At 36.5% G+C, this 15,129-nt stretch overlaps 1 protein-coding gene across 1 annotated transcript; it reads left to right on the forward strand.

Annotated features, from left to right (window-relative positions):
• Window positions 1-9,269: 9,269 nt before the first annotated feature.
• On the forward strand, window positions 9,270-14,214 carry LOC120258743. The gene is made up of 7 exons (XM_039266179.1): window positions 9,270-9,326; window positions 9,597-9,661; window positions 10,786-11,001; window positions 12,445-12,502; window positions 13,102-13,190; window positions 13,323-13,724; window positions 13,800-14,214. Exons 1-6 carry the CDS (start codon window positions 9,270-9,272, stop codon window positions 13,342-13,344), a joined length of 507 nt encoding a protein of 168 aa, XP_039122113.1. The 3' UTR covers window positions 13,345-13,724; window positions 13,800-14,214.
• Window positions 14,215-15,129: the final 915 nt, after the last annotated feature.

Consider the following 15,129-nt stretch of genomic DNA (forward strand, 5'->3'; position numbering starts at 1 on the left):
AAGTAAGACTTGTATTCTGTTTGTATTTGTGGTTCGCAAACTGTTTGTTTGGCTCTGTATTCTGTAGGGCTACTCAAGCTCATACTTGTATTATTTCGATTTCTGTTATCCTATTTGTGGTTCTGTATTACTGTCCCTATTCTGCTTGTTAGGGTTCACTCTGAACAAGTCAAATCTAAGGCCTTACACCCAGTGGGGCCCAGTCCCATTGGATGCTGCCAATTTGTCAGCAGGGCCCTAGCGTGCAGGGGTGTGACAATTCGGACAGCAACACTAACTTCCAAAAAATCAAAGGCTTAATCAAAGGTCCAGATTTCAACATCAACTTTATAAATTAAGTTTGAGAGCAGCTCAACTTAGTGGAACCTTAAAGCGGTTGTGTTGGTTAGAAGGAGCCACGTGCATAGTGACTTCGAGCTAGTTTTTGTCTATTAAAGCGATAGGGTTATAAACTAAAAAAATTAGGGTTTTAGTTTTCTTTTGCATGTGAATGCTTGCTATAATTTTCCTGATCAATTAAAGAAGTTTCAAACTTTTAGTTTTTCTACAAAATTGTTCTTTATGTAATAAGCTTTCTAACATTTTCTGCATCATAGGCAAGACGATCGAGTACGAGCATATGATAATCACTATATAGCATCTAGATTTCATGAGGAACAACTTTTCTATTCATCTCAAACACAAACAAAGTTTATACAATCCAGGAAAATTCACAGAAGATGAAGAAGCTCAGCTGAAAATCAGAAAAACTCTTACTTTAACTATCTATATGAAAAGTATTTAAATAGCTGAAAGTTTAGTACTCAAAACGAAATAAACTAAGTGACTCACTAGCCACGTGCGACATCACGGTGCATCTAACCGCTTCACAAGCTTGCCTCGAACTAATGCACACCGTGTTGATGATCAAATCCCGAACCACACGATCAAAGAAGCTAACCCCAATCTTTGGACTAAGCTAACCCCAACATCTGGACTAGGCTAACCCCGATCTTTGGACTTAGCTTACGCCTCGAACTTATGCCAAACTCTTGATCAAACAATCTTGGCCATTGATCAAAGCTGATCCATCTCTTCTCTAGGCGCCTCGAACTTACTCTCCATTCATGATCAAATCAATCTCAGACCATTGGTTTCTTTCCACCATCTACTAGCGGATTTAAGCGATATTCGAACACATGAAAAGACATTCTTACCCCTTAATTGCTTTTATATTTCCACCGGGACAACCTCTTCTCCTCAACTATGATCCTTTCTGCAGAATGCTTCAATTACTAACAACATTCCCCCTTAATTGAAGCTGGCATACACCCATCTCTCCTACAGGCTGCTCAAGCTTCGAATACTCACACATTTAGTAAAAATATCGAGCAACTCTGCACTACATGCTGCAATAGTTCAATTGAATTTCTTTCTTTGCTACCAACTCTCTAATATGGTGAAACTTGACATCTATATGTTTAGTTACGCCATGGAGAGTAGGATTCTTAGCAATAGCTATACAAGACTTGTTATCACGACAAATCGACTGCTCCTTCACAATTAATCCCACAATCAACCAAAATTTTTTTCATCCAAATACTTTGTGACAAAAGTGAACTCAAGGATATGTATTGACCTCGGTGGATGATAATGCCACTATCTCTTGCTTCTTTGAAGCCCAGACAAACGACACCGGATCCTAAGTTGAAAACCCAACTCGATGTACTCTTCCTATCTTGTTCATCTCCACTCCAATCACTATCACAATACCCTTCTAATATACATTCAATATCTCTATTATACTGAATTCCAAAATCACAAGTGCCAACAACATACCTCGATACACTGTTTTGCGACTCCGAATGTATTTTTAGTGGGATGATGCATATATCTGGATAACATATTTCTGCATACATAATGTCGAGGGCCCGGTGTGAGTCATATACAACAATTTTTCCTATTAGCCTTCTATAAAGAGTGGCATCGACTTCTTACGCGTCTGGTTTAGGCTGCAATTTAGTACTCAAACTCATTGGAACACCCATTTGCATTACAACTTTGCATATTGAATTGCTTCGATAGATCTCTTGCATATCTTCTCCGAGATACATGTACCCCATACTCACCTTGATTTATCTCCAAGCCCAAAAAAATATTTGATCAATCCTAGATCGAGTCATTTCAAACTCTTTCTTCATAGCTTCTTTAAACTCATTCACCGATCTAACGAGATGATCCCAAACAAATTAAGTCATCCACATACACACATACCAACAACACATCAGCTTGATTATTTGTTTTCCTATACGATTGTATGTTACGTCTCACTCTCGAGAAAAACCACAGTGAAGCAAACCAGGCATCCAGTCTAGCATACCATGCCCTAGGAGCCTGTTTTAATCCATACAAGGCCTTGATCAATTTATACACCTGATCTTCCTTCCCTCGTATTTCAAAACCCCTTGGTTGAGAAATATATACTTCTTCATTAAGAACCCCATTCAAAAATCGCGATTTCACATCCAATTGATGGATAGGCCAATTTTTTTGAGCTCCAACAGCCAATACCATTCTAATAGTGTCCATCCTTGCCACAGGAGCAAATACTTCATCATAATCAAGCCCATATTCACGAGCATATCCTTTAGCAACAAGTCCGGCTTTACACCTTTCAACTTCACCATTTGATTTCAATTTTGTTTTTATACACCCACTTAACTCCAATTTGTTTCTTACCTTCGGTAATTTACAAAGTTTCAGTCTCATTTTTTACGAATTGAATTAATTTCCTCCCTCATAGCTTGCCTCCAATGTTCGACTTCTCAGCTTCTTCAAAACTATCAGGATCTGAAACATTAAGAGCATATGAACACTTCTCATACAATTCCTTTAAAGTTCTCACCTTTGGTGATGGAGATTCATCAACACTTGAACCACACTGCATGCTCGACTGTCTCCGAGGAGAATTACGCCACTACTATGCCTGCGCATGTCTGAATTATTTCCTTCATTTGATCCAGAATTCCCTGTATTCATAATTACACTTCTTCCTTGTAACACTATAGTATCACCTGACTCTTCTTGACTCTCAGACCACTTCCAAAATTCAGTCTCAACAAACCTTACATCCCTGCTGATAAGAATTTTCCCAGAATCAGGCACCAGAACTCTATATGCCTTAGCATCAGTACAGTAGCCAACAAAGACCCCTTTCACTGCTCTATCATCTAATTTCTGCAAATTCTGTAAAGGAGAATGAACAAAAGCAATACAGCCAAAAATTCTCAAGTGTGATACCCTTGGTTTCACCCCAAACCATGCCTCATGTGGAGTTCTTCCTTGAACTGCATAAGTTGGTGAAATATTAGAAACATAAGCTGCAGTAGTAATTGCATCAGCCCAGAATTTTCTTGGCAAATTCCCAGCTTTCAACATACTCCTTGCCTTCTCCACCAAAGTTCTATTCTTCCTCTCTGCAATGCCATTTTGCTGAGGTGTGTAAGGAGTCATCAATTCATGCTTTATGCCTTTTACGATGGCGAAATCTTGGAATTCTTTTGACATGAATTCACCCCCTCTATCTCGTTCTAAGAATCTTCAATTTACATCCCGATTGCCTTTCAACAAGTGACATGAATTTTTTTGAAAAATTACTTGAAGACTTCATGCTTAAATTTCAATATATATACCCAAGACATCCTAGAAAAAAATCATCCACAAAGCTGACAAGAAATATTTACCTCCTTCAATTGCTTCGGTTTGCATTGGCCCACACACATCAGCATGAACCAACTGAAGCCTGCTCTTAGCTCTCCATGATTTTCCAGAATTGAAAGGCAATCTAGCCAGTTTTCCATATACACACTCCTCACAATGACTAACTTTCTGTATTTCAGGCAAACCCATCACCATTTCCTGCTGTGCTAGCTTCTGCAGACCTTGAAAATTTAAATGCCCATATCTTTGATGCCATAACAAAGACACATCCTCTTTTCTACTAACCAGATTGACTTGCTCACATTCTGAAGAGAATTCTAAAGGATATAAATTATTTACATTTTCACGTGAAGTACTAACACCGACTCACACTGCTTCATTTAATATCTTACACCAATTCTTCTTGAATATAACTTCATAATCACAAGTTGTCAACGCCCAATACTAATCAAATTGTGAGCCAAGCGAGGAACATACTTTACATTATGAATCGACTTTTTAACTCCTTGCATCATAACGAGGCCGATCCTTTTCCTAACACCTCAACATCTCTATCATTGCCCAATTTCACTGTGTGCTTCACTGATTCATCTAAACTGTGAAATAAATTTTTTATCACCCTGTCATATGATTTGAGCATCCGCTATCCGAGCAACCAAAGTGAAGAAATAACTCTATCATCACCTCCATGAACAAGGAACAAACTTCCATATTCATTAGTACTTGCATCATCTTGAGAATTAGAACTAGAACCCTTTTCAAAATTCCTGTTTTGCGACCAACAATGAGCTCTGTGTGTGCCCATACCTCTTGCGGTTAAAACACTCGAATATTCGTAGAACCTCCTTTCTTGAATCTCACATCCCAAACCGCCTTTTGGCCTCTTGAAAAATCTTCCAAATGGCCTTGAACCGATTCTGCCTCTCGCCAGTGTATTATTATCGATAGCAAATTCTTTGCCTTTGTTGTTGCACAACCCGCCTTTTGAACACCTCTTCCTCTAGAATTATCTTCAAATCTTCCTCTACCTCTGAAAGGTCTTCCCTTCCTCTCATTCTACCACCTCTTGAATTATCTTGAACTACAAAAAGCCTCATGTTTCTCGATACTGATTAAATCTTGCTTCATGAGCTTGTAAAGACCCACTCAATTCATCCAAAGTCATTGTCTTCAAATCTCTAGCTTCTTCAATAGAGGTCACGACATGCACAAACCTTGTAGATAGACTCCTCATAACCTTTAAAACTACATCAACTTCCTTTAATTCACTTCCCATACCTCTAATTTGATTCACCACTGCCAAAACACTTGTAATATAATGTTGAATTGATTCATCTTCTGCTTGTTGCAACAAGAAAAAAGCCTTTGCATCATCTTCCATCTCTTTCTCAGTTGGCTTCTTCTCTTCACTAAAACCCTCTTCTACAATTTTTCCACACCTACGGGATCCGAAAAAGTCTTCATCCTAAAACTCCGAGTGTTCATATCCTTCTCCTTTGAAAATTGGCGAGTAAAGCATGAGAAATCTACGGGGTTGGTGTAGATGAAGAACTAGATGCCATTTCCTTTTTACCTTGACACAATTTACACTCCACACCTTTGTCAAAACACTCTCACAAATCTTACCAGAATAAAAACACCACAAAACCTCAACAATCACTCCAAAAAACTTCTCAACATCAAATCTCACAAGCGAAATACCACCTCTTAACTCACACGCAAACTAACACCAACAACTCTCACCTTATAGCTCGATACCATCGATAATCACTATATAGCATCTAGATTTCATGAGGAACAACTTTTCTATTCATCTCAAACACAAACAAAGTTTATACAATCCGGGAAAATTCACGAAGATGAAGAAGCTCGATTTGAAAATCGGAAAAACTCTTACTTTAACTATCTATATGAAAAGTATTTAAATAGTCGAAAGTTTAGTACTCAAAAGCGAAATAAACTAAGTGACTCACTAGCCACGTGCGACATCTCGGTGCATCTAACCGCTTCACAAGCTTGCCTCGAACTAATGCACACCGTGTTGATGATCAAATCCCGAACCACACGATCAGAAGCTAACCCCAATCTTTGGACTAAGCTAACCCCAACATCGGACTAGGCTAACCCCGATCGTCGGACTTAGCTTACCGCCTCGAACTTATGCCAAACTCTTGATCAAACAATCTTGGCCATTGATCAAAACCGATCCATCTCTTCTCTAGTCGCCTCGAGACTTACTCTCCATTCATGATCAAATCAATCTCAGCCATTGGTTTCTTTCCACCATCTACTAACGGATTTAACTGATATTCGAACACATGAAAAGACATTCTTACCCCTTAATTGCTTTATATTTCCACCAGGACAACCTCTTCTCCTCAACTCTGATCCTTTCTGCAGAATGCTTCAATTACTAACAACAGCATAGTCATAAGAGTATACAAATAACAAAGAAGGAACACCGGCTGCGCCACCGGATGCCAAGTTGCCAGCAAACCATTTCCAATACACATCTTTCTTCTTTTTTTTTTCTTGATATTGAACAGCTTTTGAAGCAACCATTGAACACAAAGTTTAACGTCTTCATCCTTGATGGTGCAAGCACAACAATCCATGATTCACTTGTAAGGCTCAGAAAGATGACCGGACTTGATCATTTCATCTTGATTCTTTCTCGATCGGCAGGTGCATGGGCAAAGACCAAAGACACAGATGGGATCATAGATATCTAGACCGCGGGATGTGCCTTCGCAAGGTTGCATCAAGGACGTTCGATCGCTGTCTCCTATTTACATATATATATATATTTCCCAGTTGTGAAGCGCTTGGTCCGCCATGATAAGTAGGCTATCTGGCGCCACTCGTTCTCACAGCCGCACACCGGATCCAAGGCCGGGAATGAGAGAGAGAGAGACGAAGCAACACATGTGGGAAGGTTTGCTTGCATGTCCAGATTACTAGAAAGGCATGCTGACTTTTGAGCGTACGTGGAGTATATCACTTGCATGGAATTTGAAAAGAATGCATGAAAGAGTCATGAAGAAAGGTGTGGGACCCGCTGAATATGCATGCGTTGGATGTTCTTTTTTGTTTTTGTTTTTTTCCTTGAAACTGAAAAGCTGAATTTTATTCAACATGCATGGATGATCTTGAGAGCGTTCTTCAACATACAAAATTTAAGGCTTTCTATTTTTTTTCCTGCATTTTCTTATATGGCATGCACGCTCTTAAGAGAGATATTGTACCTTTCTTTTGTTGTGAAAGTCCGGTTAATTCCTATCAGCTTTTCTATGTTTTCCATTGAACAAATAAGCCTTCCGTTGTCTTCTCTTTTTGCTCACTTTCTTCTCTTTTTTTTTTCTCCCAACTCAAAGTCCTCTCCTTTCTCATTTCTTTCCAAAAACTCTCTACTTTTTTTCCCATTTTTTTTCACCATATCACCAACTCCCATTTTTGAGTGATTTTTTTCTTCTTCAAAATTTCAATTCAATTTTTTTAATTTTAAATTTTGAATTTCAACCCCTTCTTTTTTTTAAAATTAATTTTTTTTAAAATATCTTTATGTATGTATATTTTTTTTTAATATATTTTTTTCTTAATTATTAATCACTTATTCCCCTACTTCTATTTGGAATAGGATAATAGCTTTTTTTTTTTCCTTACTTATCACTTCCCCTTCTCCTACTCTTATTTGAAGTAAGGAGTAGAGTTTATTATTATTATTATTATTATTATTATTATTATTATTATTATTATTATTATTTGCTTATCTCCTTTTTTTGTTTTATTTCAATTCAAAATAAAATAATAAGTTCCTAGTAAAACTAGAAATTAGAAAATCCTTTATAAACAAATGCCCCCTTTTTAGCTTCCTCACACATAATAGTTGAGGGAAAAAGGTACAAATACTTTCAAACTTCAAAAATTTTCAGTCTACTTGAGGTAATTTTTCCTTCTTTAGTCTTTAGTCTCTTGCTCTATCATTGTCTTTAGCATGTCCATCACAAAATATGCAAACTCTCACACTTATGTAACCGTCATCTTTTTTCTTTTATTATTTATTTATATATATATTTTTTAACAAACAAAACAACTAAATTCATAATGCTTGCTTTCTTTTATCGGACTACTCACCTTTACAATATGGAGACTTTCTTAATTTTTTATGCAACTAAAACTCCCTTGCTCCATGTGCAGCTTATCCTATTTTTTTTATAACTTCGCTTGTTTGTCTTTTGTCTTAAAAATCATGACCTTATGGTAGCCCTGCCTATAAATAGCTTGTCATTATTTGTTTGCAATGAAAAGCGGGGGCTTTTTTTATTTATTATTATTTAAAAAAAATCCATGACTAGAGTTTTCTTATTACACAAGTCCCCCAAGGATTATTCAACACCGCCCTTTTCAAGCTAGCACCAATTTTTTTTTTTTTAAGGAATAATTTTGGAACAGATTTAGTTGCCAATACTTATTAATAATGATTTTTTTTTTGGCAATAGCTCCTACCAACAAAAGCAAACTAATACAACATCTCTGTCTTTTTGTCCTTACGGTTGTGTCACTTCGTCATGCCACACAAAAAGTATCTTATTCGTCTAGATACCTTCTTAATGGCAACCAGGTTGGTTAGGGAACGAGAGTCGCTTAAGCCCCTGCCGTATTAGGCTACATCTACACCAATTTAGATGTAATGACCTTGCATCCCAAAGGACCATGCTATGCCTCAGTTTCTTCACCGAGCCTTTTCTTTATAGGTGGATTGATGCACACTTTGAGGGGACCTATGCTCAGTGTAATACGCCAAGTAAAAATACAATAATATAAATGCGAGAGATAACGAAATTGGCTTACATATCAAGTGTAAGAGCTAGCACTTTCACTCTTAAGAAAGCTCGTAGCATACTATGGAAAGAAGAGTATTTGAAATGGTGCCCATATACTTGCACTGACTTCAAAAGCGAGGGTTGGTTTAGAGATCACAAAGAGCCAAACAACAACAATAGGTTGGGGACAACCTAAGCAAAATATTTCATCACACTTCGGCAAAGTATCATTCCTCTATATCTTGGAAATGACCTTCATGGTCAACAGTACATTCCCCACAGGTTCGCTCGACAGTTTAGCGACGATCAAGGGTTTCCTGCAAAGATCCAAGTATCGAAACATCCTCAATCTACTGGCCTCTTGGTAGACTACTGGCATCACTTTAGTCGAAGAAGAACGGGGACAAAATTTAACATCCCATCTCATAAACCCGACAAACAAGAGCTCTATACATATATGAGCACTATTGGTCAATTAGGTTGCATACAACCTTAAAATCCATCTATGTCATTCTTAATGAAAAAGACCAATCTGCACAAATTCTCAAGGATAAAGTTCCAATTGTAAGGGAAACCCCTCATCAAAAGAGAAAATGGGATGGCCATAACAATCAACTCGGAAAAAGCCAAGTCGGACCTTCTGTGCGACTTGTATCTTCACCAATGGAATCAAATAATATATGAAGTGAGAACCTTGAGGTGGTGGTTGATGAGGTTTATGCAAGGGCACGGAGTGAATTCGTGATCATGTGGCAGATCGAATCCTTTTGGGAGAAATCTTTGATTCCACTGGTGAAGATACATGTAATGCAGAAGATTCCTTTTTAATTGGAGCTTTATCCTTGAGAATTTGTGCAGATTGGTCTTTTTCATTAAGAATATCATAGATGGATTTTAAGGTTGTATGCAACCTAATTGACCAATAGTGTTCATATATGTATAGAGCTCTTGTTTGTCGGGTTTATGAGATGGGATGTAAAATTTTTGTCCCCGTTCTTCTTCAACCAAAGTGATGCCAGTAGTCTACCAAGAGGCCAGTAGATTGAGGATGTTTCGATACTTGGATCTTTGCAGGAAACCCTTGATCGTAGCCAAACTGTCGAGCGAACCTATGGGGATTGTACTGCTGACCATGAAGGGTATTTCCAAGATGTAGAGGAATGATACTTTGCCGAAGTGTGATGAAATATTCTGCTTGGGTTGTCCCCAACCTATTGTTGTTGTTTGGCTCTTTGTGATCTTCAAACCAATCCTCGCTTTCGAAGTCAGTGCAAGTATATGGGCACCATGTCAAATACTCTTCTTTCCTTAGTATGTTACGAGCTTTCTTAAGAGTGAAAGTGACTTGATATGTAAGCCAATTTCGGGATCTCTCGCGATTTGGTTATATTGTTGATATTTTTACTTGGTATATTACGCCAAGCATAGCTCCCCTCAAAGTGTGCATCAATCCACCCATAAAGGAAATGCTACGGTAAAGAAACTGAGGCATAGCATGGTCCTTTGGGATGCAAGGTCATTGCATCTAAATTGGTGTAGATGTAGCCCAATGCAGCCGGGGCTAAAGCGACTCTCATTCCCCTAGCCAACCTGGTTGCCATTAAGAAGGTATCTGGGAGAATAAGATACCTTTTTTGTGGCATGATGAAGCGACACAACCATAAGGACAAAAAGGCAGAGAGGTTCTATTTGTTTGCATTTGTTGGTGGGAGCTATTGCACTAAAAAAAAATTGTTTACTCAGGAATGGAATTTTGTATTATCATCAACGGAATTTGATACTATTCCCAACGGAATTTTGTATTATCACCAACGGAATTTTGTATTATTACCAATTGTTGGGTTCGGACCACCGAGTCAACTGTTTACTCAGGTTACTTCTATGTGTTTTAGTAATTATTTAAGTGTTTAGATTGTACTAAAATAAAAAGAAATTCTTTTCATATCTCTTATGTATATCAACAAGCAGTGAAGTTCTTCTGAATTTGGAAGTGATCTCTTTGCAAGTTTTCATCACCAAGATTTGATTTAATCAAGTTCTTAGCACGTGTGTGTATATATATATATATATATTAATCTTAAAACGAACAATCAACTTATAACATAAAAATTGCTTGTCACTGTAAATGAGAGTTCACTGTTTATGTGAGATTTATGAAAATGAGGGCGAATAGATAATTTCTCTAATTTTCAAGGGGTAACATGTAAAAAGCCCATCATTGTTTACCCGAATCCGACAAAAAGCAAATCCAAACATGACTAAGAAAATCGGATTCGGATCTCGTATTGGAACGGATCTTTGATCAATCCGACCCGTTAGTCCCATCAAATACCTCTCTCGTTCGCTCTCCCGGCATTGGAAACATCTTCTTCTTCTTCTTCTTCTTCTTCATCGTCGATGCCAAACTAGCTCGAAGCTCAAGCTGCCCCAAGGTTGCTCCAAGGTCGCTGGCCCTCCCGAAGATCTTGACAGCAAGAAGGTCCTCTTCCTTCCGCTTCTATCGTCATTGATTTCATGTTTGTAGATGTAGGGCACTAGAAATTGAAATCGCATGCTTAGATTTCAAACATTCTTATTTACAGGAATCATTTGCTGTATTATTTCAATTATTTCTTGAATTTTTGGAGTTGTATTCGTGTATGGGGGATCTTTGAGTTGAAGTTAGTGGTCTAGTGATTTGGGCCTGAATTAGGGTTTTGTGTATAGAATGACATTCATAGTCCATTTGACCCTCGTTGATGATGTGATACTTATATCTAAACATAAATTGAAATTTCATGCTTGTATTCGTTGGTTGATTTCGATCTGTTCTATAATTGGTGGAAGTACTCCTCCATTCATTTTTACTTGTCATATTTTGGAGCACTTTTCTATTCCTTTTCACTTGTCACATTAGAAGTTTTGTGCAACATTAGATAATTTTGTCCAAATTTATTCTTTAATTTAATATACTTGTGCAATTTTCAATAAATTACAATCAACTAAGTATTAAATTATATAGGTCAAAATATCAAAATGGTCCCTCTAATTGACGGATCTGCCATTTTGGTCCTTTTAGCTAATGAATTAGAGGAATCAAAAAGGATGAAAATGTGTAAATACAACAACCAAAAGGGCAGATCTGTCAATTAGAGAGAGTAAAAAGACAGAAATGTGAAAATACGAGGACCAAAAGGGTAGATTTTATATTAGAGGGACTAAAAGGGCGGAAAACGCAAAATAGAGGGACCATTTTGATATTTACACCAATTATATACTCCACTAGTGTAGTTTTAAATATGGGTAGTTTTAAAAAGTAATGAAAATTTTTATAAAATACAGGTGACCAACTAATTTTAACCAATTTTTCTTAATTGATGTGAATTAGGTAAATGTGATAAGTAAAAAGGAACGGATAAAGTATTAGTTTATAGGAGATAATCGATCATCAGTTGATGCTTTATTGTTCTTGTTTTCGTAATTGAAATTTTGTTCAAGTTCTCCATTGGATGATTCATTCTACAATTGGTTTGGGTTTTACTTGAAAAGGGTTAATGATCAATTGATGCTCTGTTGTTCTTGTTTGATGTTTGCTTTCACTTATACATCATGACCATGAAAGATACATATGTACATACATACAAGCATGCATAGATACAATATAAACTTGATGTGTTAAGAATTAATACCTACATTAGATAACCTCAAGTTGTAAGATAACCCAAGGTTTTTTTATTAACTTAAACCTAGTATTGTAGCATGACATAAGAGCCATTCAAGAGTATTAAATTGTAGTCCCAAGTCAGAGTACAAATATATTTGAGTTTTAGATGTATTTCTTCAACAGTAGAATAATTAATTTTTTATTTTTAATATTTGGAATCAATCAATAAAACCAGGATAATGTTCTTGAGCAAAACAAAAGTAAGCATTAATTTTGCAGGACCTGGAGGGGGAATGGATTTGCCTGGTGGATTGGATGCTTCTGGAGGAAGGGAAAGGTTCATTGTTACTCATCTTAAGTCTCGTTTGTTCTTTTTATCAATTCTATAGTGAATTATTGGAAAAAAAATGATGATTATCAATTATTGGAAAGTCTAGCTTTTACAAATAACATTACTCAAATGGAAACTATCATTTTACTATTTGTATCAATGTTGATAGTTTTACCTGTGATGATCAAAGATGTGGAATAAGCATGGTATAACGTTTTACGAATCTTGTTTAGGCAACATTTGCAACCGTGACAAATTTCCGACAATTTTTCATTATATATATATTATGTTGTCTCCTTTTTTTGAATGTTTTATATTTGGATGTAAAGGGTGTTGATGATCAAGCAAGGTTGATAACAATGATGAAAGATGAAATCTTGTTTTAGCTAAACATAGAATCATTTTTTGTGGCCTTTCTTTTGTTTTTGATCTGCCTTTAAATTTTAGGTTTATGACCAAAGGAAATAAGTAACATTGTCTGTGGCCTCAAGATGTGAAGGCATACCAGAATCTTGTGCTATGCCCTTCATTTAATTTTTGATGTCTTAAATTCCTATTCTTTCTACGGGATTGATATTTTGTTGCTTGTTTTTGTTTTTCTGAAGATGCAGAATAAAAGGCTTAAGGATGTGGAAATTAGCTTTCCAATTGTTTATGGCACTATATCCTTTTGGCTTGGTAAAAAAGCAAGCGAGTAAGAACTTTTACTTTCAGTTTTTTTATGTTTTTATTTTTATATGCTGCACATTTTTGAGTTGATTTTGTAAAGTGACATGAACTGATTTGTTTTAGCTATCAATCTTATAAATGGATTGTTTATGTTCAGGAGGCGACAAGTGAGGATTTGAGTGTAATCATAAAGCGCTTTGTGTTTCAACTACATCCTAGTTTTAATAATCCAACTAGCGCAGTTGAATCAGCACCTTTTGAAGTGTCAGAGTCTGGTTGGGGAGAATTTGAGATTGCCATTAGTCTCTTTTTTCACAATGATGTTTGTGACAAGCAATTGGACCTGTAAGTTTATTCCAAATTTGTGTTAAACAGCCTTATGCCTTATGCTGTTTTTGTTTCCTTCTTGTTCTTCCTTGCACGCGATTGTACTTGTCAAACAGCCTTATGCCTGTTGTTGTTGAAACATATGATGAAATAGTTTTTTCCAAGCCTTCAGACGCTTTTTTTGTCTGCGTCCAAAACCGTCCTGCTGCTGGTTTAAACCTGCCACCCACAGGTATCCTTTCGTATAACATTTATCTTCCATGTTTCTTGTCATTTTGACAAGTGAAATTTGTTTTGTTCACTATAGTACGTACCTTCTGAAGTTATGAATGAGAAGAAGATATGCGACACCAAGGATCATCCACTGAGTCAGTGGTTCATGAATTTCTCAGAAGCTGATGAGCTACAAAAGCTTGCTGCGGCTCGTCAACAGGTAAAGGCTGATTCTCCTTTTCCTTGATCTATCCAGACAAGCATATTGGTCAGTCAAATGCATCAAATGCACTGTGTAGTGAATTCCTTCCTTGCTATGACTTGGCCAATCAACACTGGGAATTCCTCCCTTGCTATAATGTCCCCAATCAACACTGGCATGATGGCTTTCATATCATGACATGGATATTTATGTAACAGCTATATTAAAACTAAGATTTATGGCTCAACAATTTGTTGTTTGTAAAACAATCTTTCCTTGTTAATGTTTTTTTTCCTTTATTGGTTTATATTACTGTGCTATTTTTATTTTTGCATGTGCATTGATCTGGAAGACAATGAATTCATTGTAGGTTCTGGAAGTAATTTATCATTTTGTTGAGATTTTAGACTTTTATTTTGGGAGTGTGAGCTTTTATCACTTGTGCAAGCTGTAAACTATCATATGAAGGTCCATGTCATTAACATTATGTTTAACTACTGCATATTCTTTTGTCTTTTTAGGTCTGAGTTGGATTTGATTCTCAACTTGGGAAGTGTGATAGAGCCCCTGGGACAAGTGATAGAGGCTAAGAAGAAGATATCACTGGTGATAAAGTTTTAATGATGAGAGAGTGATTCATAGAACTTGGGTGTTTCATAACGAGTTTAGTTGACAATTGACTTATTTTATTCATGTTTTGGTTAGGTAAATTAAGCAGATGGGCTATAAGATCGTAGAAAACATGTTTGCAAGTTTGCTTGAATGATTTGAGGCAAAATTTTCATTTCTAGAAAATGTTAAGAGACCTTAGTCAACTAACTTTGTAAGTACTAATTAATGTTTCACAAGGTTCAAGAGCAAAGAAGTATAAAAAAATTAAAGAAAACTTCGAATATATTCCCGCCATAACAAAACTAAAATAAAAATAATAACCTGTATAAATTCATTAAAATTATATGCATTCACTCTCGCTCACACAAGTATTGAAGAAGAAGAAGAGAAATTAAAGAATTATGAATGGAAAAATCCCATGAAAACTCTCAAATCCTGTGAATTTTATCAGCCTTGACTACTGGATTTTCTTTGGCAATGGAGTTCCTACCAAAACCCTTGAAATCAATACAACAATGATGCACCTCCGGCAACCGATGAGAAGAGCAAAACTCACCGCCGCACTTGCAGCTGAAACCCATCAGCCCTATCTTTTTCTTGCAAGATTCGC

The sequence above is a fragment of the Dioscorea cayenensis genome, chromosome 4 (genome assembly GCF_009730915.1).
Source record: "Dioscorea cayenensis subsp. rotundata cultivar TDr96_F1 chromosome 4, TDr96_F1_v2_PseudoChromosome.rev07_lg8_w22 25.fasta, whole genome shotgun sequence".
In the NCBI taxonomy this organism is placed as follows: Eukaryota; Viridiplantae; Streptophyta; class Magnoliopsida; order Dioscoreales; family Dioscoreaceae; genus Dioscorea; species Dioscorea cayenensis.

Coding starts and splice junctions, on each gene's coding strand:
- LOC120258743 (XM_039266179.1), top strand. CDS start 9,270: ATGTGGCAGATCGAATCCTTTTGGGAGAAATCTTTGATTCCACTGGTG. Junction 9,327..9,596: donor TTCCACTGGTGAAGATACAT/GTAATGCAGAAG, acceptor GGATCTTTGCAG/GAAACCCTTGATCGTAGCCA. Junction 11,002..12,444: donor AAGATCTTGACAGCAAGAAG/GTCCTCTTCCTT, acceptor TTAATTTTGCAG/GACCTGGAGGGGGAATGGAT.